The following is a 21,974-nucleotide window of genomic DNA, read 5'->3' as shown; positions in this document are numbered from 1 at the left end:
GGAGGTATATAAGAAAGCAAGTACTACCAAAAATGACCTTATTTTTTATAACAAGTCTTTTCTTTTTAGTTCACCCAGCTTCAGTGCTCTGGAATCATCTTCAACTGTACCCTCACTTCCCATATCCAGTGAGGTTCTAAGATTTGATTTACTTTCTTAACAACTGTCACTTTTTGTCCCCTTTTCTCTGTCCTGATTGAAGTTTTCATTCCTTCAATTGAGCTATAGAAATAGCCTCTTAATTGATGTCACTAGCTCTTCTCATTTGTCATTCATACAACTACCAAATGGATATTCTTGAAGCGAAGGTTAGCTTATATTACTCTCCTATTAAATCAACTTTAAGACTAAAAGCTTATAATATTAATGACAAAGACACTCAGAGACTTTATAGGAATAGTCTCCTATTTGCCTACTCAAAATATGCATTAGGTATGTGACTACATCAAATACTCGATTCATAGGGTCATAAGGAAATTTAATAAGCATTTAACAGGATCCACTACATGCAATGCATTGTGCTACATTAACTGTGAAGCTAGTAAAATTGTTTTAGCTGTCAAAAGCTTACATTATCTACTTGGGAAAATAACATATGCATAGATTCATCAAGTAAATATATTAAAAGTCAACATGAAATCATGGGTGTGATGCTTTGGAGGGGTGAAGCTGGATATTCTAAGGAGCCTGGGCAAATAGGTTGTTGTCTTTGGGAGCAAGGAGGCCAGTATGCCTAAAATGTAGAATGTACCATGAGCTTTTAGTCTTATAGCACCAATTGCCTATTGAACATCTCCAATTAGATGTTCTGTGGAGAACCAAAATTCAACATGTCCAAAATAGAACTCATATTTCTGCCTTGTATATATACATGCCCTATTCTTAACTTAATTCTGTGAAGATACAACTTTTGAATCACCCAAGTTTATTATCCTGAAATTATCTTTAAATTTTCATTCTCCCTTAGCCATCATGCCTAAACAGTAATTACAGCTCCATAATAATCCCCTTGGATAAAATACAAACTACTAACTTTGGCATTCAAATTCTTGTAGACATTTTTATTTTACTTTTCCTGACTGAATACATATTACTTTTCTTCATGCTTTCTTTGGCCCATCCAAACTTGTCAGCTTACTGTTTCTTATGTACAGCATTTCATATCCTATCTCCATGTCTCAAGATAGGCTGACTCACATACTTAAAATGTTCTCTTTCTTCACCTCTGCCTCCAGAATCCTTAGGTTTTTTTTTTTCCCCAAAACTCAATTCAAATGCTACCTGTTATAGCATTTCCAAAGTCCTTTTTTTTTTTTTTTTTTTTTTTTTTTTTTTTTTTTTTTTGAGGCAATTGGGGTTAAGTGACTTGCTCAGGGTCACACAACTAGGAGGTGTAAAGTGTTTGAGAACTAATTTGAACTCAGGTCCTCTTGACTTCAGGGCTGGTGCTCTAGCCATTGCAACACCTAGCTGCCCCAACATATATAGGTTTTTTTTTGTTTTTGTTTTTGTTTTGAAGAAATGAGATCTTTATTAAAGAAATATGTTGTAAAACTTACTTATGCTTATTCTGTATATACTTAAAATAAGTATATAATATATGTAATATAATAAAATAATAAGTACATAATAAGTATATTCCTGTCAGAATTTAAGTTTTCAAGTAGTGATTATTTCATTTACCACTTTTGTATCCCCAGAAACTAGTAGAGTGCTTAACATTAGTAGGCACTTAAATGTTTTAAATGATTGCTCAATAAGAGAATTTATAAACATATTATAGATCATTACTTGTGAAGATAGACTTCTTTCTTTGTGATTCTGCTATTTAAACTGTATATATTATTTCTGGTGGTCCTAATTTAGCCATATCAGTAGATTTTCTTTTCAAACCCGAATAATTCCACTTTTAAAGGGAATTCCACTTTTAAAAAAAGGAAATTATTTAAATTCAAATTGTAGAAAATTTCAAATTATTATAGTTGTTGAGTTTTTTCAATGCTTTAAAAGTTGCAAATTTCTTGGATTTGTATTTAACAAGATGATTCTGCTGAAGTATATAATGGAATTTTGTGGCACTTTTCACTTCTACATAAAAATGGTTTTATATAAAAAGCTTTCACACTGAAGAGGGGACCTCGAAACTCTAAAAATCCTAAAAGGAGAAAATTTCCTTCAACTCTGCCTCAGTGAGGGACCCTGCCCCTAGGGACAAACAATTTCATCCGGGTTATCTTGATGAGGTCGGTTCAGTCCTGAAACTCATTGAATTTAATTCAAATTCCAGCTCAAGCTGAAACCTAGCGATGAGCTAACTTGGAACTCCATCCACGAGCCCCCCTTCAGCTTGTTGCCAAAGCTCCCATTATAAAAGAGCCAAACTAAAACCTTCTTTGCAGAGGTTCCAAACATGCCATGCTATGCCATGGTTGGGATGCCAAGGGCCTCTGTCCACTGGAATATTCTTTCCAGTGTCAATCTCTCTTTATCCTCATCTATTTCTGTAACCAGACTTTATGCCTCTGTCAGGATTTCTAACCTTACTTCCAATCCCCATAATAAACCCTTTGATCAATCTAGGTTTTCGGGTCTATAAATTCTTTTACAGAGAACCTCCATGCTGCCAGAAAGGGTTCCCCAAAACTGCCTGTTGTTGCGCCGAATCCCAAATGGTTGCAGGGGAGCCAAACTTATTCATTTGGTTCCCTGAACCATGAACCTACCACTAGATCTTATTTAACTCCTTGACCACCAGAAACCCTGATTTCATTTTGGTTCCCTAAATCTAAACCTTACCAACACTACATGTTCAAACGTGGCAAACAGTGAGACACTAAGTCATTTGCATAGTAAGTTTACATAATTAATAGTAACAGTGGTAGATTGTGCCCACTCATCTCAATAGCAGGTACTAAACTGAATAATCATTATACTTCATTCATTGTTAACTGTAGTAAATTCAGGATGACAGTCTTCCTCTTATTGACTGATTTATACTTTGTTTTCATTGAAAAATATTGATGTATTTATGCAGGACCTATACTTGAAAATATCCAACAACACTGGCCCTGTTTTGAATCCCCCAGTTTTGGAAAACTTATTCTTAAAAAATACAATTTTTGCAAAGTCAGTAATTCAGTGGGAACAAGTGGGATGCTTCTTTCACTGATTTCTCAAAACCAAAAACAGGATACTCCTGAACATTAACATGTCTTCCCAAGGAAATCATCTTAGTATTTTTTTCCACCAAGAAATCACATGTGGTAGAACAAAATGCTGCCTATACCAAATACCTAAGGAAAGAATCTTGTGGAAGGATAACACATTCACAGCTCAGAGTCAGAAGAAAGGGTAAACATATTCTTTGTTTTTAAGTATTCCCAGGTCACTCCTCAATCATTCCCCATTCAATGACTTTTCTTCCTTTGTTTTTTTATGTATTTGAGCACTCACCGTCATTCTTATCCTAAAAGGTATACAAAGCTATATACGTATTCTAGATTTTTCCTTCCAATTTTAACATTTCTGTATTACCTAGCCCACGATCTTCCCACCTCCTCTTTCTGTCATCATTCTTGGCGTCCTTAATCTTTATATTGACAATCAGCCACAGGTTCACAAATGTTCTGAATTTCTTTAACACTGTTCATTGAGTTAGAAAGATGGATCAGAGTTAAGTTGTGAAAGGTTTGCAAAGCTAAAGAGAGGAGTTTTAGAGGCAATAGCCTCTCAAGTTAATTGTGTAAAAATATTATTAATTATGGCATACAAGGGGAAATTATTAATTAGCAATATATAGGATGATGGGGAAAGATTACTATGCTTATTTCTTTGTATGAACAATTTAGCTGAAACTACTATGAGCCCTGAGTTGCTAGGTATAGTGGTTAGACTGTTGGTCCTGCAGTTGAGGAGCATCTCCCCAGTTATTAATAATAACTGGTTTATAGATAGTACTTTAAAGTTTGTCAAGTTCTTTGACTGGGATGAAATTTTTACCCAGGATTCTTTTTTCTACAAGGCCAGTTTTCTGTTCTCCTTATGATATATTTTGATACTTCTTTGCTGTTTCTAAAATCAAGAACAATTATAATAGGTTTTTGTTTTTTTTAATCTAACTTTTGTCTATTTTGCTTTAAATTTTGAAGGCAATACAACATCCAGCTGATGAGAAGTTGCAAGAGAAGGCATGGGGTGCAGTTATTCCACTAGTAGGCAAACTAAAGAAATTTTATGAGTTTTCTCAGAGGTTAGGTAAGTTGTTGAAAATATAGTGAATATATAAGCAGCCTAATAAGGAAAATAATCATTACTAAAGATGTTAAATGGAGCTATTAAAGTTTCCGTAAATTTTCACATTAAGTAATTTTATATACAATGTAGTCTCATTTATCAGCTCTGCTTTTCTTAATTACTAGTTTTCTTGAAACACATGGATAGAAATGTGTAATTTGCACAAGAGCACTTTTCTCAGTTTTTCTAACCCGTCTCAACCTGCATTGTTCTAACAAGACAAGACTTGGCCTTAATTGTATGCAAGCTAAAGAGGTTCCATTTTGGCAGATTGATAACATAATTTCATCCTTTTCTGTCAGTTTATTGCAGTTCTTCCATGCGTAGGATTTGGCCTTTGGATGATTTTGTCCAAGTTTTAAGTCCGAATCATTCCTGCAATTAGTTCAAGCATTATGGATTATGCTACAAATTGAAATTCTGGGGCTGAAACATTTATTATCTTTCCCTATTTTATACAAAAGGATTTGCCAGGGAGCTATATGGGGGAAAGGAAAAATTTCTTTTTGATTCTTTTCTCACATGTTGCTACTTCATCTTCCTTTATGGCAAGATCAAATTATATTAATCTAATGAAAGTCAGAAAAGATAAACTGACTTCAGATGCATAGCATAACATCATGAGTTATTTCCTTTCAAATCCTTTTGTATTTGGAGCATTTGTTTTCTTGAATAATTTAAGAGATATAACTTTGAAGAAGTAATTATTATATAAATGAGAGATATAAATCTCTCATTTATATAATGCATATGTACATTTTAAATGATAGAAGCTATAATAAATGAATTATGCATTCAATATGAAATGCCATTTTAAATCTATTTCAATTCAGAAGATTGGAAAATTACTATTTATCCTTTATAATATAGAGCAGTTTATTAAAATGTGGCATAAAAATATGAGGATAGAAGATTTATGTAAATATTACCATTTTGACTATAGTAACAAAAATGGTAAAGTTATATTTTCTTGAGTTTTTAACATCATTTTACATCATTTGCTGTTAAAACATGAATTTACATTGCATCTCTAGTATTTTCTATATATTTTCATTCCCCAAATCTGAGTTTAGAAAGTCTTTGATTGCTACATATTAAGTTCTTCTGACATTTCTACACTGCTGTTGATATTACGCTGCTTTATATTTTACTTTTATGCCATTCAAATATAAAATATACCTTTAATTTGCCATTTTGAGTCAGTCATTGAATAATTAACCAAGCTTTATGAGAATCCATGTTTTCCATTTGTAATTAAGAATTGTAGACCTAGGTATTGGGAATTCCAATGTGTTCAGTTTCATCAATAAGGTAATTAGAAAGCAGCTATATTTGAAATGGGCATTACCAACAGGAAGTGGGGTATTCTTTTAATTGACTGTAGAAGTTATCTACCAGCTCTGTCCCTTAACTAGGAAAGATTCCTAAATCTCCTGGCCAGTGGGTAAAAATGGCTGTTAAATTTTGAAATAGTTTGTACATCTTAATAGGAAACATAGAGACTATTAATTAAATAATTCCAGATTTTATAACTTTACAAAGTAGGTGTCATTGAATAACAGCACTCTGTCTTCTGCATTTCTGCAAATGTCATTTATTGATATGATTTGAATTAGTCATGGTGCCAAGTTATTTAGTGAGGCAATATGGTATAGTTTGTAGAGAGCTAACATCTGTGTCAGGAAGACCTGTGTTCTAGTTTGCCTCTGGAGCATACTAACTATATAACTAAGCACATCATTTAACCTTTCAGTGTCTCAGTCAACTTTCTAAAACTAAATTGCAGACAGTGCCCAGTTATATTAGTATTATTCATTACACTGAACTGCCTACACCAGTGAAATCACAGCTCTAGTCAAAAAAAACCAGTACATTCTTTATTTTCCTTTTATCTGTGATCGAGTTGATTGATTTCTAGAGGTCTTTGTTTAGATAAGATATAAGAGAAGTAGTAAAGGTAAATCAGTATTTTGATATTTATTACTTAACCTTGCAGAGGAAAGGACTGTGATATTTACCAACTTGATATTCTAAAAGTATAGCACTTTAAGTTAATTATACTTATTTTTAACATCTCAATCTTTCCATACTAATAAGTTTATTATCTAAATTGTTCCATTCCAATATGCAGTTTCCTCATGAAAACATTTTTTGTAGAATTTATCTTGGAAAGCTTAAAATGCTTTATTTAGACTATTAGATCAGTTACTATATAACCTAAAATTTGCACATGTTTATTTCCATTTGCATACATACTCTATAAGGAAGAATTCTCAGTATTTTGGTTACAAAATGTAAATATACAAAGTATGAGGGTTTTGTTTTTTTTTTAAGAATTATTTTGAAATAAACTTTAGATGCATTTTAGTCAAAATGTTTGATATTTTCTTAGTTATTAAATATATCATTTCAGAAGTTAAATGAACTCATCCTTCTTTCTTTGAAATGTGGAAATGTTCCATTTCTGATTAAAATTAAAGCAACCATTTCTTATTTTATTATAAGATATATTCTCATTAAAAATATTTATACTAATTTATCTTTACTGCTAATATGTGTTTAAAAGCTTGCTGGTGGGGATAATTGTTAAAACTTGTAGATTATATTTTTATTTAATAAATATCAAGGAAATAGAAAAAAAAACTTTCCATTTTTAAATTTATTAAGAGGCAGCATTGAGAGGTCTTCTGGGAGCCTTGACAAGTACCCCATATTCTCCAACACAGCACCTAGAGCGAGAGCAGGCTCTTGCTAAACAGTTTGCAGAGATTCTTCATTTCACACTCCGATTTGATGAACTCAAGGTAGACTTTTTTGCTTTTTTGTGAATGTTGTTAAATTATTAGTTATTTCATTCATCAAAAAAAAAAAAATCTGTCGATCTCCACACATAATTGCATTTTTAAGGGAAATATTTTAATTCATTTATGTGTTGTACATTTAGGATTTGAATGCAGAGTAAATTGTAGTAAGCAGAACCAATGAACCTAAGTAAAAAACAAGACTGGTAAAATCTTGGTGGTATTTCTGATAGAAATGTGTGACTGAAATTAAGTTACACAACTTCTTCATTTAACTTTACTATGTTTTATCATTTGAAAAATTGGGTGATGTTAATTTTCTCTTGAATATATGAATATGGGTATATTTATGTATGTAAGCATGTGTTAATATATGTGTTTTTCTATTTTGTTCATCCCTAAGTAATTTCATTGGTATAAGAAGCTTCCTGTGAGGACACTCCTTCTACCAATACATCTGAGCAAATATTTGACAACTTTTCTTAGAATGCTGTCTAGTCACTGTGAGAGGTTAATACTTGACTGAGGTCATAGAAATCAGTATTTTCAGAAGAAAGATTAAACCCAGATTTCTTCAATCAAGGCTGGTCATTTATCCATGGCATCTCATTGCCTAAAATAAGTTCTTTGTGATATTATAAATTTTGTCTTAAGAGCAAGTATTTATTAAGTATCTATTTGGCGCCCGTACTATATTAGGTGTTGGAAAAATAAAAATCAAAATGACTTTTGCTTTAAAAATGCTTATATTCTATTATCAGGATATATTATAAACATAAAATAGCATATACATACATATACATGCAAAGTAAATTGGGGAGGGGGATTTTGGGAGGAGAGAGAAAGAACAGTAGCAACTGAAGGATTCAGAATAAGCCTCATGTAGAAGATGGCACTTGAAGGAAGTTAAGAGTGTTAAGAGTTGGAGGTAGGAAGAGACTATCACAGTAATGAGGAAAAGGCACAAAGATGAGAGGTGGAATATAATTGTGAGGGATAGCAGGTGAACTATTTTAGTTAGAAAATAGAGTGCATGAAGAGAGATAATATTTAATAAGTTTGAATCAATAGACTGGAGCAAGATTGTAAAGGTCTTTAAAGGACAGAAGAAATTATATTCCAAAAGCATTTGGGAGCTGTTGTAGCTTCTTGAGCAAGAAAGTTACACGATTTATAAGTTTGGCATTGTTTGGAGCATGAGTTGGAGAGGTGATAGACTAGATTTAGGGGGGATAATTAGGACATGATTTCCTGTCATATCAAATGAACTTAGGATATAGAATTAGAATTGTGAAATAATGTAAAAGCAATGTCATAAAGTAGATAATGGCTCTAGAATTGAAGTCAGTAATATTTGGGTTCAAATTCCAACCTCTCCCCCTCCCCAAACCAGCATCTATATCTGTATGATTCTAGATTATGCATGTACTGTCTCAAGCTCAGATTCATCTATCAAATGGGATAGTTGTAGTACCTATCTTACAGGGTTATTGTACTTTAAAAGGAGAGCTCAGAAGAGATAATATAAGTAAATTATTTTACAAACATTACAGCACTATATAATTATCACTACAAACCATATTTATTTTCCGTATTTAAAAACTAGTTAAAGATTACCTAGGAACAAAGTTACACTGGGAGCAAGTGGCAAACTTAAGAGAATTCAAAACTTGATCTATTGATTCCAAATCCAGTACATTTTTAGCCATTGTATTCTTCCCTGTTACTGAAATAAACTCTCACCTTGCTGGCCTGTCCTAAAGCACCAACTAAATATTTAATTATTACTGTCTCAGTATTTTGTTACTCTGTCTTCCTATCAGAAGGTCTTAAATTCCAATTTGAGAGCGAGACTGCTTATTTGGACTTAAACATATTAAATAATTTAATAAACCAATAAAATATATACAATGGAACATCACTGTAAATCAAATTCATTTTCTTCTAAATTTTATTTAATGGGAGGGAGATGTGATGTGCATATGTATTTTGCTACCAAAAAATCAATTTTACAAAGGTTCTCATTAATCTATGTACAGTTATGGGACAGAAGGATTTTTGACTAGAAGATTGCCTAAATTAATACTATTTTACATATAGAGATTTTAGAAGGAGAAAAGGTATTGAAGATAATTAACTTCACAGTAAATCATTTAGGTTAACACTTTGTGAATACTTATATATGTATATTCATTAATGTTAACTCTATATATTCTAGATGACAAATCCTGCTATACAGAATGATTTCAGCTATTACAGAAGAACACTGAGTCGTATGAGGATCAATAATGTTCCAGTAAGTTCCTACTTGGAAAAGAGTGTCAGAGGAATTTTTTTTTTAAATAAAGGCTTTTAAAAGTGATAGTAAGTATGAACAACAACAGTTCTGGTGTAGTGAGAGAAAAGACACTCTAAATGAATGGTCTCTCTTATCTAGAACCTATTGTCCATCTGCTATTCCTGTTGGCTCCCACAATTTGAATGTTTATTAATATTATAGTAATTAGACTTTTTTTTTAAATTAACACAGCACTTTTGTTTTATATTTCATTTTATTGATTAAAAATTCTTATGAATAATGGAGAGAGGGAAAAACAAAAAATCTTATGTTACAATCTTAGAATTTTTTGAGACACACTGATTAATGGGAAGGGAAGAGTACCAGAGATGTTAAGGAAGAATAAGACATTACAAACTCTAGAGGCTTTCAAATCACCTTCATTATTTCTTATTGAGAAAATGACATGGCATATGCTTTCTTTTTTAAAAAAAAGTGACTACTTTTTAAATTTTAGATTCCTGTATATAACCTTCTCCACCTATAGGAACTAATACCATTTTATAGAACTAGAACAACTGTAACTTGACTCTAAAATAGTAATGTCATTTTGGTCTTCTTTCAAGAATGAAGGGTAGCATTCATTGAAGAACCAGACTGGATGCTCAAATGGAAATGTGACAGTTTTTCCTGTCAAGATTATGTTTTACTAACGTACTAGGGGAGGGAAATATAATTGTGTGTGTGTGTGTGTGTACGTACATACACATGTTTGTGGACTGAGGAGTGAGACAGAGGACCAGAGAGATTTATTCTGTAGGGAGATTGAAAGGGACAGGGACAGATAAAGGATTTCAGAGCAGCAGTGAAGATCTAGTATAAATTTATAATTAGCAAGGATTTGTTAATATTAAGTGCCTGCTGTGTCCCAGGAACTCTTCTAGGTGTTACAAAAGCAAAAATGAAACAGTTCCTGCTCTGAAGATGCTTCTGTCAGAGGAGACAAAAGTATACACAGAAAATGTAGAAAATAAATACAAGTGAATTTTGAGGGAGAAAGCTCTGTGAGTTGAGATTTAAAAGATTTCATTGTAGTGTGTGGTGATTGATTTGGGTCTTGAAGGAAATAACAGATTGTACAAGATAAAAATAAAAAGGGCATTCCAGGTAAGGGAGACAGTACAGTAGCATAAAGATGAAATGAGTAATGTATGAGATCAATCTGGCTAAAGTAGAGTCACAGGAAGGAAAGGTGGAAGATATTAAGAACTATTATTAAGGAGTCCTATTGAACTTGTCTTTTTGATTTGCTATATTTTCCAGAGCATGCAGGGGACCTTGAGTATGTCAAGGACAGTGCTCCCTCCCCCACAATAATCTGTGCAAAACTGGGAAATTTGCTTGTGTAGTTAGGAAGTTGGCATCCTGTAGCTCATCCCATATTATAGTTTAGCAGTTTCCAAAAGGAAAGAATCTAATTTTTGCCATTGCTTTGCTCCTCTCTTTTGGGAGGAGCTTTGTCTTTTTTCCATTTTTATTGAACCCTTCCCTCTCCCATGCAAACCCTTCTAGGTTTCTCTTCCTTTGGCCTGTATGCATATATAAGTATGCAAGCTTCTGTTTGAATTGTGAACTCTTCAGGTTCCACATGAACATTTATAATAAAGCTAGTTTTCACATAAGTTTCATTATTTTGTGATTGTCTGTTGATAAAAGGTAATAATAAAACTAAAAAAGAGGACTTTATACTAAAAGCTTCTAAAAGCAATAGGGAGACAGAGAAGTTTAAAATTAGGTATATTACCCTTCTAATGCGTAGACTTGTGCTTAGACGTATTTTGGGAAAAATCACATTGACAACTTATAGATTTAAGATATTGGGGAGAGATTTGAGTCTGGAGGATCAATTGGAAGAGCTGATAATCTAGACAAAAGGTGTTGAGAGCCTGAACCAGGGTGGTGACCTTATAAGTGGAGAGAGGTGGATTCCTGCAACTGTTACTATGGGATGAAAGGAAACATGATCTAATAACTGAATAACTTATCTTGAGTAAGGAGAAACTAAGGAATCAAGGATAGTATTGAGGTTATGAGAAGGATAGTATGGGGTCTGTGATAAAAATAAAAATAGATAAAAATAAATGAATAGTATTTGAGGGGGAAAAATAAAGAATTCTGTTTTGGATTAGTTGAGTTTGAGATGTCCACAGAACAAAGAAGTAATTGGTGATATGAAATGTGAGCTCAGGAAAAACACTAGCGCTTTTTATGTGCCAGGCAGTTTTCTTAGCTTTGGGTATACAAATAGGTAAAAACAGCGTCTCTACTTTAGAGATACATAATGTAATAGCGATACAAAATGCTAACAACTATATAAAACAAAATATTTGTAGGATAAATCGAAGTCATCTCAGATTGTCCTGGGGAACAGCCTGTGAAAATGCCTGAAGCCCAGAGATGGTGTGTCCTGTGTTAGTTACACCAAGGAGGTCATTGTTACTGTATTGTAGAGTATGTGAATGGGAATAAAGTATGAGATACCTGGAAAGGTAGGAAGTAAGGAGCCAGGTTATGAAGGTTTTTAAAAACCAAATAGGATTTTATATTTGGTATCTAGAGATAATAGCAAGCCACTAATATATAGTAGTAGAAAGAAAGGTCAAATATGTTGGGAACCTGGTTGTGAAAAATTTAAAAAGCATTATAAATGTCAATTTTTAAATTGAGATAGGTGTCCATAGCATGTTTTCCAATCTTCTTCATTGTACAGGTTTATTTTCACAATGAATAGAAATGAATTCATTCACAATGTTCTATTCATTTTATTTTGCATCTTTTCCTACATAAAATCTTCCAGAGTTTCTCTGAAACTATTCCATTCTTTTTTTTAATGGCATAGCATATATTATATTATATTAATTTGCCTTACTATGTTGAGCTATTCTTAACAGCTCTTAATCACTATAAAAAGAGCTTCTGTGAATGTTTTTGTACATATAGGACTTTTTTCTCTTTATTTGATCCCTTTGTGTCTAATACCGGTATGACTGAGTATATGCATAGTTGTGACATTTGGGGGATAGTTCCAGATTTATTATATCTGCTTTGTAACATGTTTTGGGAAAGCATTAATTTTATTGATAATCGTGATTATATACTAATTAGAAAGGAATCCAAAACCAAGTTAATAAGCCTTTTCCCCAAAATACACAATTATATAAGTGTGGTTGTTAATAAGTCTTTAATCATTTAACCAGACCAGCAAGTATAGTAATTTTCAACAAAAAATTTTTTTCAAGATTAATGAATATATTATTCAGTCAGGATACATATCACTTTGTATTCTAGAAGAAAGAAGTGAAGGATAGAAAAATGGAGGACATAAAGGTGAGGGGAAGAACAGATAAAAGATAAGAACTAGAAGAAAGGAAATGGAGGAATGGATAGAGGTAAGGGTAGAGGAAAGAAAAAGTAGAGAAATAAGCATATGAGCAAATCAAGGAGCAAAGGACTCAACCTGAAGGAGCAGGTGAGAATGGTTAACTAAGTGGTAAGTTAAAGTATAAGTAGTTAAAGAAGGGAAAAGGAGCTGAATGACAGTTTTGGAATTGAGATCCCACTAGCAGCTCATCACAGTTAGTTTTCCAAGAGAGTTTTCTAGCAAGAAAGATAGAGACTAAAGATTTGAATAGGTAGGAAAGTAGGGTATTGAAAATACATTATACGAGAAATGTGTTGTATCTTGCCAGTTCCAGTAGGGTATTGAATACACATTGTACGTGGAATGTGTTGTATCTTGCCAGTTTCAGGAGATTGTTTTATGTGCTTTGAATGCAAATAAAGAGCTAAAGGAATACTTCTCTGCTCTCTCAGAAAAAAAAAAACCTGTGTGAGCAAATGGGAGGATAGGAGAAAAGAGATGAAAAAGCATCACTTAGAGCTATGAAACACACTTAAAGGGCTTTTTGAAGAGAAAATAGCTTTCTTCCTTCTAAAGAAATAATGATGAGTATTTCTTTGTGCTGTCAGAGGAGATCATTCAGTAAGGAGAGGTGCAAAGCTGTCTTTGATTCTCCTCTAAGGTGTATTGATCATCCACCTATTTGACAAACTATTAACAATAATAGTTAATCTCTTAACTGTCTCCCTTGATCATTTATCCAAGACAAGAAAAAGTCTTTCCAGTACTTAATTGACTTTTGGTTTTTCAAATGAATTGTTCTGGAATTTACACAAACACAAAAGAAATTTCCAGAAGAAATCTAAAAAGCACCACTAAAATTTTCCACCTTCAGCAAAAGCATAAGAAAAGCTTAGGGGCACAGTTATTGATTCCATCATTTCTGACTGTTGAAGATAAGATATCTCAAAGGGAAAAGCAGATTTATTACGTGAAAAGCTGAATAAAATATTCTGAGAATGGAATTTGAATTTCTCGACTGTTTTATTTAAAAATATAGACCATGGATGGAATACTCCCAACAAGATAAGAACATTTTCTAGGAATCTTGCAATTCTAATTAGAAAGTTTTAAATCGAAAGGAAAGATGGAGAAAACTGCTTGTGTATGTCCACCAAACTAGACAATGTGAAACATAGGGCTTTAGAAATAATAGAAATAGAAGTACTCAGAATTTTACAGACAAAAACATTCAAGAAAGGAACCAGGAAAAAAATTTCATGGCTTCTTCTGACTAGAGATACTAAGGATGACTAAACAAGCAAGATGAAGTAGAGGTCCTATTACAAGGGGCCAAATTTAACCACATAGATATCACAGAAACTTGGTAGAATGAAGTAGAAACAGACTGACATAAACAGAAGATGGAAGCAAGTATAGGTGATAGGTGAGTACTGTCCTTTAAGAATAGTGTCTGAACCAGCAGGAGGATTTCAGAAAGGCCTGGAGAGACTTAGAACTGATGCCGAGTGAAATGAGCAGGACCAGATCATTATATACTTCAACAACAATACTATATGATGATCAATTCTGATGGGCGTGGCCATCTCCAGCAATGAGATGAACCAAATTAGTTCCAATGGAGCGGTAATGAATTGAACCAGCTACACCCAGAGAAAGAACTCTGGGAGATGACTATGAACCATTACATGGAATTCCCAATCCCTATATTTTTGTTCGCCTGCATTTTTGATCTCCTTTATAAGCTAATAGTAGACTATTTCAAAGTCGGATTCTTTTTGTACAGCAAAATAACTGTTAGGACATGTATACTTATATTGTATTTAGTTTATACTTTAACATGTATTAGTCAACCTGCCATGGGGGGGAGGGGATGGGGTGAAGGAGGGGAAAAATTAGAACAAAAGGTTTGGCAATTGTCATTGCTGTAAAATTACCCATGCATATAACTTGTAAATAAAAAGCTATAATAATAATAATAAAAAAAAAAAGAATAGTGTCTGAAGCAAAGCAGCCTGAATGAGCTGAAAATGTAAAATATGTCTAAACAAAAAGAGGTGTTTTTTTTTTTTAATATTGGGGAAAAAGAGAAAAGAAGAGAATAATAATAGTGCAAAGACAGAACTCAGCTATTATCTTTAAAATGGAGTGCTTACCTCACAACATTGTAATAAATGAGATTTCATATATGTGGCATATTAGAAATCTTAAAGTGGCATATGATTACTAATTATATTAACTTTGTTGTCATTGTTGTCACCGTCGCCACTAACACCATCATCATCATCTCTTATTTTCATTTCAAGAGAGTGAATCTTAGGACTGGAAAGGGCGTGATAAAAATAGCTAGTTGACAACCAGGATAGCTAAGAAGGTAATGATAATATTACTAGCTACTCTTGTTTTTTTGTGCATAGTAATTCCTAGTGTCTGGAAGACTTTAGTTTGAATCTTGCCTTGGATACTTAATAGCTGTGTGATCCTGAGCAAGTCATTTAATCTTTGTCAGTCTATTTTAAATAATAATAGCTAACAGTGGCATTTATATAATGTTTATAGTTGTAATGTACTTAGTCATAACATATGTCCCTATGTTCCCTGGTATGAGAATGAGAAAATAGTTAAAAGATTAAAAAAAAAAATTGAAAGTGCTATATAAATACTATTATCATATACTTTCTAAGGAACTGAAAACTAACTATTGTGATTGCTAACCCATCATCAGTGATGATGATAGAAGTAGTTGTATGACTAGAAAAACAAAAGTCTTTATTTTTCATAAATGAAAGAGAAATAATTCCACAAAATAGCTTTATTTCTTATATAAGATTTGGTATTAGCTGATGAAAAAAAGAAAGTTCAAAGAGTCGAAGATACAACATTTTATGATAGGTTAACTTAATTTCCTTTTTATTACAGGGAAATCATGGGAATGCTGCAAATAAATTTTTTCATGGTGTTGTAAAGAATTTGGATTGGTGTAGGCTAGACAGTTTCAGAATTCGTTGATTTAAAAAGTACACATTAAATTGTCAGCTTGGAAAGGGTTCTTGAGGGAATTGTTCTATATATCGATGGTTGGTTGACCCTATGCTATTTTTATCCTTAGTTTGAACAAAGTTTGGTGGTCACAAAACTGGTAACATATTTGATGTCAGAGTTGGGATCCAAAAAATTTATAACAGGTTAGAAAATAAAGGGCCAATGTAAAAAGATAAATGTAAGAGAAATCTATTGTCTTATATTTTGGCTCAAAAAAAAATTTACCTTCATAACAAAGTAAGAGTTAATCAGTAAACATTTATTCAGCATTTCAGTGATTTATTCACATTTAATATACCATGAAGTGTGCTAACCACTGGCAATTCAAATAAAAGTGGAGAGAATGACAATTTCTGCCCTCCTCATTATAATAGGAGGAAAACATGGGAAAAAAAACTAGAAAGGAGAAGAGATGGGTGGGTGATAAATTCCTGTGGAGATGAGTGGACTACAGACTGAGCAACTGAGTAGAATAGTTCAGAGGGGAGAGTAAGGGCTAGCATTAGGAATTAATTTGACAAAGATAATTTTTTTCTAGTGGACTTAAAGATCATCATTATGGATCAGTTGCAGTTGCATTTGGATTTTGCATCCTTAACTTAAAGAGGGGAGAGTTCCATTAGAACTTAATGTGTTTATACAATGTCATATGTTCATTTATGGGAGCCATATTTCAGGAAGCACATTTGTAAACTAAAAAGATTTCTTTTCATAGGAGTGCAACTGAGAGAGTAGCTTACAGGATTTTGAGTTCTTGCCATATGGGCTTCAAGCCTTAGTATCCAGTGAGGTTCTCCCTCATTGGATATTTTCATACAGAAGTTTTAAACTTGTAGTTATCTTATTCTGGTGAGCTACATGGCTTCCAAAGTTCTTTCCTTCAGTTTACAGGTTGAATCAAATGATTTTCTTCTTTGACACAGGCAGAAGGAGAAAATGAAGTAAATAATGAATTGGCAAACCGCATGTCTTTATTTTATGCTGAAGCAACCCCAATGTTGAAAACCTTAAGCGATGCCACAACGAAATTTGTATCAGAGGTAAGGGAGCGGTGCGAACCACATCTCTCCTCTCCTCTTCTCCTCCCAACAACTCCCCTTCTTCCCTCCCCTCCTCCCTGAGTTTGTGGTTCTTCTCTGGTAGAGTGGGGGAAAGTGCTGGGACTCAGCACACCTGATTCCTAGGTACTCATGTGTCTTTGTGCAAATCACTCCACCACTTTGGTCCTCATATTTTTCATCCTCAAAATAAGGTGCTGGTTCTATTAGATGATCTGAGTTCCTATTCATTTGTATAATTCAATCCCCTTCTCATTTTGTTACCTCCATTCTATTACAGTACTATTCACCTAGCCTTTTAGAAGTACCCTGCCCAATTAAGATCTCTTCTCCCAAAGGAAACCATTGGTTGATTAGGTGATTCTGGGTTCTAATATTGCTACTTTTCTTTGTCCTCTGAATGTGTGCAGCCCTTTCTTATTGTGTGTTTCTGCCTAGAATGATTTCCTTCAACTTTGCATATTGAATCCTTACCTGTTCTTTAAAAGAGAGATATTGATGATTATCATTTTGAAACAATAGGTTCTTATCAAACTCTATTTCTCTACTCCCATAGTTCCCCCCAAATAATTCTTACTTAGGAAGAATTTTTCCATAACTTTGCTATGATGCCTATCCGAAATTGTATATTTGATCCAAGTTTTGTTGCTTGTCATTTATGAATACACATCTTTCCTTATTTTTTTCTGAATTCTTTTGTCATTGTATATGACCTAATATTTCATTGCATTCATGTACCATAATTTGTTCAGTCAATTACTAGTTTGGAATTTAAGTTTTGTTTGCAGCTTTTAAATCATCATAAATATTGTTATAAATATTTTTGTACATATTGGTGTGTGTGTAAGTGTAAGCCTTGGGCTATAGTCCCAATAGTGTAATGTCTTGGTCAGAGTATGAACAGTTTGATAATTTTACTTGCATAATTTTTTTCTGGGGTGGTTGTTCTCCTTTTCTACCATTAGTTTGTATTCTTTGTATTTGTTATGCAGTAGCCTGCTATGTACATTTGTCTCTCAAATCTCACTTTTAAAATTATTCTAATCTAAAACTTTCTTGGTTTTGGTTTGTGTGCTCATTTTCTGGTTTGTAGAATTGTCTTTTACTTATGAATTTTTCTTCACTTTTCAAATTATTTCACAGAATAAAAATCTACCAATAGAAAATACCACAGATTGTTTAAGCACCATGGCTAGTGTATGCAGAGTCATGCTTGAAACACCGTATGTATCTGCTAGTCTTTTTTTCCCCCTACTATACAAATCCTATGATGATTCATGTTTCATAAGATATAGAGGTATCTTTGGGAGAAAGAATTTAAGCATAATCATTAACCCAAATGTTAAAATAATGTTGATTAAAATGAAAGAATTTATAGTTTTTGGGAAATTTCTTTGGAATTAAAAATGATGTATGATTAAGTTTACAGTTGTGTCAGACAATTTAAATATTTAAAATTATTTTTCTATCGTCATGCTTTTCATTCTTTGAACTGTCTTTTATTTCCCTTCATTATCAAAAGAGCTTTTTTGTTTCTCTTGATTTCTCTTTGTTTCAATTCTTTGGTGAGAAGATTTAATTCTCCCATTCTACCTTCTCATTTTTAAAGTTATGACTACTTTCTTTGGTGTTTTAAGAACCTTCCTTGGTTCCATTTTAAGAAATTTATCTTTTTTTCTTTTTCCTGCTGAATAAAATCAGGAAATATATTGTAATAGTGAAAAGGGAAAAGAAATTAAAATGGAAATTTAAATCCTATATTTGTGTGATATTAACGAATACATTTCAGTAAGCTTTACTATTGGAAGACTTGAATGCCATTTTATTAAGTTTGGCAGACTACTTACCAGTTTGCCTGAGGTTGTAGTTTATTATCTAACTTGGTGGGGTAGTGGAAAATGAGTTACCAATTGTGAAAGTTTCTTAATGGTATTTCTGGGATGGTAATGATGACCCTATTCCCCTCACTTTTGATAAAAACCAAAACCTTTCAGATTGGGGAGGAAGGCCATGTAAAGACTAGGTAAAACATTTGCTTCTGTTGTAAAAATGCAGAAGTTTATCTTGTACTTCATCCTCTCGTGTCCTTTCTGCTCTTCTAGGGAGTATAGAAGCAGGTTTACAAATGAGGAGACAGTGTCATTCTGTCTGAGAGTAATGGTGGGTGTCATCATACTCTATGACCATGTACATCCAGTGGGAGCATTTGCCAAAACATCGAAAATTGATGTAAGTTACATTTAATTTTTTTAACATCAAATAATAAACTTTTGATACATGATATTTTTTATATTCAAGGATAAATACTGCTCAGTTTTGCTGTTTCTTTTAAAAAGGTAGACTTGAGATTTTGGTATTTTGTTATTCCAGTTTTTAAATCACCATAATTTTTTTTTTTTTTTTTTTTTTTTTTTTTTTTTTTTTTTTTTTTTTTTTGCGCTGTGTACATTTAGCCTTGGATTGTAGTCTCAATTGTGTAATGTTTTGGTCAAAGTATGAACATTGTGATAATTTTACTTGCATAATTTTTTGTATATTTGATGACTTTAATAGAATTCAAAATGTGTAATTTATTTCATAGTTTGTAACCATTCCCTCATTCTTTCATTTTGTTCAATAGTAAGAGTGATTTTATTTTAGGACATTGTGGTATGTTTCATTTAAAATATTGCCTTATCAGGGAAGTATAGTCACGGTGACCATTTTAACTAAGATGTCAATGGATTCATACTAATGGAAAGTTTTCTAACAGAGAACGTCATTTTGATCCTATTCTAGTATAAAAGGACAACCACCAGCCAACTAGGGAAAACATTTGATTTTTTCACAGACATTTTTCTCATCACTTTTACTGACTATATATAAATTTATTAATGTTTACATACTCAGTTTGCACTTCAAAAATATGGGGTTTTTGCTCTGTTAGTTTGGTATTGTGAAAAGAGACTCAAACATTGTTCTTTAATTAGCAGTTTTGAACAAGTCCTAAAAGTGCTCATTTGTACAGGGATATAATGTTTGAACTGACCTGCCTTTCAGAAGAAGCTTTATAGATATTGTTTTGTAAATTTTCTTGTGTACTGTCCCCATTTAGTTTGTAAATCACTTGAAGGGATTGTTCTTCCTTTTCTTATGCTTATTATAGTTTTGCTTATAATAGTTTGTTTAAGAATGTTGTTTGTTGACTTAAAAAGAATTGTGAAATTAGATTGAATTTTTTTGGTCAAAAGCTGACTAGAAAATTATTTTCAATGTTATAAATAGACATATCTTATTTTGTTGGGTAGGGATACAATTTTTCTTCCTTGGAAAATTCTTGTGTTTATAAATAATGCCAATTTAAAATAACCATCTTTTTTCTTTCTTAGATGAAAGGTTGTATCAAAGTCCTAAAGGACCAGCCTCCTAATAGTGTAGAAGGCCTTCTAAATGCTCTCAGGTATTTCTCTTTTTAATAGTTTGTTTATAAATATGTAATGTAGCAGAAGTCACTACTGTGACTAAAATTGAAATTTTGATATTCAGGTTAGGAAATAACGAAAATTCTAAACTATATACAATAATAACAATAGTAATAATAGTAACTCGATTTCACAGGAGTTTTCTTTCCCCTCCCCCCCAATACTGAGATATGTGTGTTTGACAATCATTCTGTTTTAATATTTACCACGTGCATACTTCTTTAAACAATAAGTTCAACAGGTCATTAAGTGCTTTTGGCAGATTTTTGGATTGTAGTTGCTGCTTTCTCTTCAGAGAAATTTTTATTTATTTATTTATTTATTTTTGGTGGTCCTTGGAGTTAAAGGAGTTAACTGACTTGCCTTATGATAACATTTTTCTAGACTGAAACTGATATAGTTGAATTAGATATGTTTTCCCCAGATGGAATAATTGATTTGTTAAAATGCTGGAATATTTTAAAACAACTTTTCAAACATAGTTATAATCTGAAGAGTTAGAAGTGCCAGGCTCTGTGCATTTTTTATAAATATATCATTTGATCCTCACATCAAAGTGATGAAGTAGTTGCTGCTATTAATAACCCCATTTTTAAAGTTGGGGAAAGTGGTGAGTCAAACAAAGGTTAACCAGTTACCTAGAGTCACATAACTAGTAGGTGTTTGAGGCCAGATTTTAACTTGTCCTAATTCCATGAAAAAGAAACTAATTTATTTTAAAATTCATATTAATTGGTTAACACCAAAAAATATGAAATCTTTCGTTATACTTAGTTGCAACCTTAAATATATAATAAAACCAAATCACTTTTGTACAGAAAACTCAAATACCACCTTTTCACCACAAGATGGCAATCTATATTGGTTAAAAACAAAAGGCTGCCTATGAATATTTAGCTAAGAATAAGTGAGTTTAAAAAAATGGAAAGTAGGATATCACTGAAAGGGCTTTATAAGCATGTAAGGGTGTAAAATAGCAAAAAAAATGGGACTATTTAGATAAAGTAGATTAATTAGATTTGAGGATTAAGTATTTTGAAATTTTTAAGATTTATTGAAGAAAGCAATTTAAGTTTTACAAAATTGACCATAACCTTAAACATCATGATGTTTTGAGTGCCATTTATGATTTATAAACCACTATAGTTAGATTTTTATCTACACTTTTGGAATGATGAGTGGATTTTTCTCCCATTAAAATTTTTATACTGATTTCTGTCTTTATCTTTCTGGTCTTTGCCATATTTCCACAGTCCACTGCTATTTTGGACTGTCAGAAGCTTCCAGTAAATGTTAATGGCCATTTAGAAAGTAAAATAAAAAATATTTAAGGTTTAGGAATCATTTGAAGAAGATACTTGAAAATGTATTAGCTATTCCTAGCACTTTTTGATTTACTTTATCACTTGAAAATGCAATTCTTAGAGAACTGTTTCTCCAATTATATGTTGGGAAGTTAATAGAAAAATTAAAAACAAATTTTATAAGTGATTTTTGTTATTTGTTATGTTGTTTCTCTAGTGGACCACCTGTATCTGGGTGCCATTTAGGCACTTAGAGAGGCTATTTGAAGTCAGTTTGTTACAGTAGGGTCCCAATTTAATAAAATATGTCATTGTC

The 21,974-nt window shown here is 32.3% G+C and overlaps 1 protein-coding gene across 4 annotated transcripts in view; it reads left to right on the top strand.

The window, feature by feature from the left end:
• CYRIB (CYFIP related Rac1 interactor B) overlaps nucleotides 1-21,974 on the top strand; it is a 71,514-nt gene that overhangs the window by 47,069 nt on the left and 2,471 nt on the right. For all 4 annotated transcript variants that reach the window (XM_003760386.4, XM_031947197.1, XM_023496497.2 and 1 more), the window contains 7 exons: nucleotides 4,149-4,254; nucleotides 6,961-7,097; nucleotides 9,313-9,390; nucleotides 16,759-16,875; nucleotides 18,037-18,116; nucleotides 18,996-19,122; nucleotides 20,262-20,332. In XM_003760386.4, coding sequence (XP_003760434.1) covers nucleotides 4,149-4,254; nucleotides 6,961-7,097; nucleotides 9,313-9,390; nucleotides 16,759-16,875; nucleotides 18,037-18,116; nucleotides 18,996-19,122; nucleotides 20,262-20,332 — 716 coding nt within the window. The remainder of the gene's footprint in view (nucleotides 1-4,148; nucleotides 4,255-6,960; nucleotides 7,098-9,312; nucleotides 9,391-16,758; nucleotides 16,876-18,036; nucleotides 18,117-18,995; nucleotides 19,123-20,261; nucleotides 20,333-21,974) is intronic.

This window comes from Sarcophilus harrisii, chromosome 1 (assembly GCF_902635505.1).
Source record: "Sarcophilus harrisii chromosome 1, mSarHar1.11, whole genome shotgun sequence".
Classification (NCBI taxonomy): Eukaryota; Metazoa; Chordata; class Mammalia; order Dasyuromorphia; family Dasyuridae; genus Sarcophilus; species Sarcophilus harrisii.
This window is presented reverse-complemented; position numbering and strand designations above follow the sequence as displayed.